General features: G+C 62.3%; 1 protein-coding gene across 1 annotated transcript; it reads right to left on the bottom strand.

The window, feature by feature from the left end:
• Positions 1-6: 6 nt before the first annotated feature.
• KCTD12 (potassium channel tetramerization domain containing 12) lies at positions 7-1396 on the bottom strand (the record flags this gene model as incomplete). Its single annotated transcript, XM_006033360.2, has 1 exon — positions 7-1396. A coding segment is annotated over one exon (348 nt), but the record flags the coding sequence as incomplete, so codon positions are not given.
• Between the last annotated feature and the right edge of the window lies 1 nt (position 1397).

The raw sequence follows: 1397 nt of genomic DNA, 5'->3' as shown, positions 1-1397 counted from the left end.
GGGGGGGGGGTGGACAATGCCCCCAGGTAGAGACCTACCAAGCCAGACTAAAAAACAGATGACCAGCTTGATTCAGATCTGTCCCAGCTTGATTCAGATCTGTCTCTCAGAAAACCCCATAGCCCCACACTGAATACCAGGAAAGGCTCCAGACTAACCCTTGAAATTGAAACCCAGAGTCATTTAAAGCCCTGCACTTCCAGGGCTGTCCCTTCCTTGCACTGATGCAAATTGTAATCAGCTGTGGGCTCAACCTAGTGGGGGAGGCTTGTTTCTCAGCCTGAGGGAAAAGGAGAGGTAAAGGTGGGGGCAGGGGGCACAAAAAAACTGGACTGGAAGTGCCCTCCAGCTCATCTAGACCAAACCCCTGCCTGAAAGCAGGAGCACCCCTATCCAAACTCTCCCACACAGCCATCATCTAAACTCTACATAGGGCTCCCCTGACCCCTAACACAAGGGAAGCAGGGACTGGGCTCTGTCCGTCTCCCTCAGCAATGCCTGGCCAAGGTGCTATGGGCAGGGTGGGAGGCAGGAGGTTGAGGAGAGGGCTGAGAAGCCTGGACAAGGTCCTGTGGGGAAGGAGGAAGGCAGGAGGGGGAGGAGAGGGCGACAAGGTCGGGTAGGAAAGAAGGGAGGCAAGCACCTGAGGAGAGGGCTAAGAATCCTAGACAAGGTCCTGTGGGGAGGGTGGGAGGCAGGAGAGGGTGGAGAAGCCTGGACCAGGTCCTGTGGGCAGGGGAGGGAAGGAGGCAGGAGCCGGAGGAGGGCTGAGGGGCTTGGATGAGGTCCTGAGAGGAAGGGAGTCAGGAGGCTGAGGACAGCGTGACAAGGTCCAGTGGGGAAGAAGGGAGGCAAGAGCATGAGGAGAAGCCTGGCCCAGGTCCCATGGGGAGGGTGGCAGGAGCTGGTGGAGAGGGCTGAGAAGCCTGGACCAGGTCCTGCGGTGAGGGTGGGAGGAAAGAGAGGGCGGAGAAGCCTCCCGTGGGGAAGAAGGAGCCTGAGGAGCAGGCTGAGAAGCCGGACAGGCGCCCGGGGCCGGACGGGGCGCTCAGTCCCGGCAGAAGACGTACTCGGTGTAGCTGGTCCAGATCTTGTCGTCGGCGGTGGCCGGGCCGCCCAGCTCGGGGGCGAAGGCGCAGGTGCCGGTGGAGGAGCAGGCGGCCATGCGGAAGCCGGCCTCGGACAGGCGGTCGAAGGCCTGCTCCAAGAAGTTGAACTTGAGGTAGTAGCGGGCCGTGTAGCGCTCGGGCGGCCGGTCCGGGTCGCGGCTCTCGTTCAGGGTGTCGCCGAAGACCTCCTTGGCCAGCGCCGTCTTGCCGCACACCGTGATCCGCGCCACGCGCCGGAACTTGGCGTCGGCCTGCGCCTCCCGGCCCATGGTGTACGACCCGCGGTAG

Source organism: Alligator sinensis, unplaced genomic scaffold, assembly GCF_000455745.1.
Source record: "Alligator sinensis unplaced genomic scaffold, ASM45574v1 scaffold1010_1, whole genome shotgun sequence".
Taxonomy (NCBI): Eukaryota; Metazoa; Chordata; order Crocodylia; family Alligatoridae; genus Alligator; species Alligator sinensis.
The sequence above is the reverse complement of the archived record's forward strand: the minus strand, read 5'-3'. Positions and strand labels throughout refer to the sequence as shown.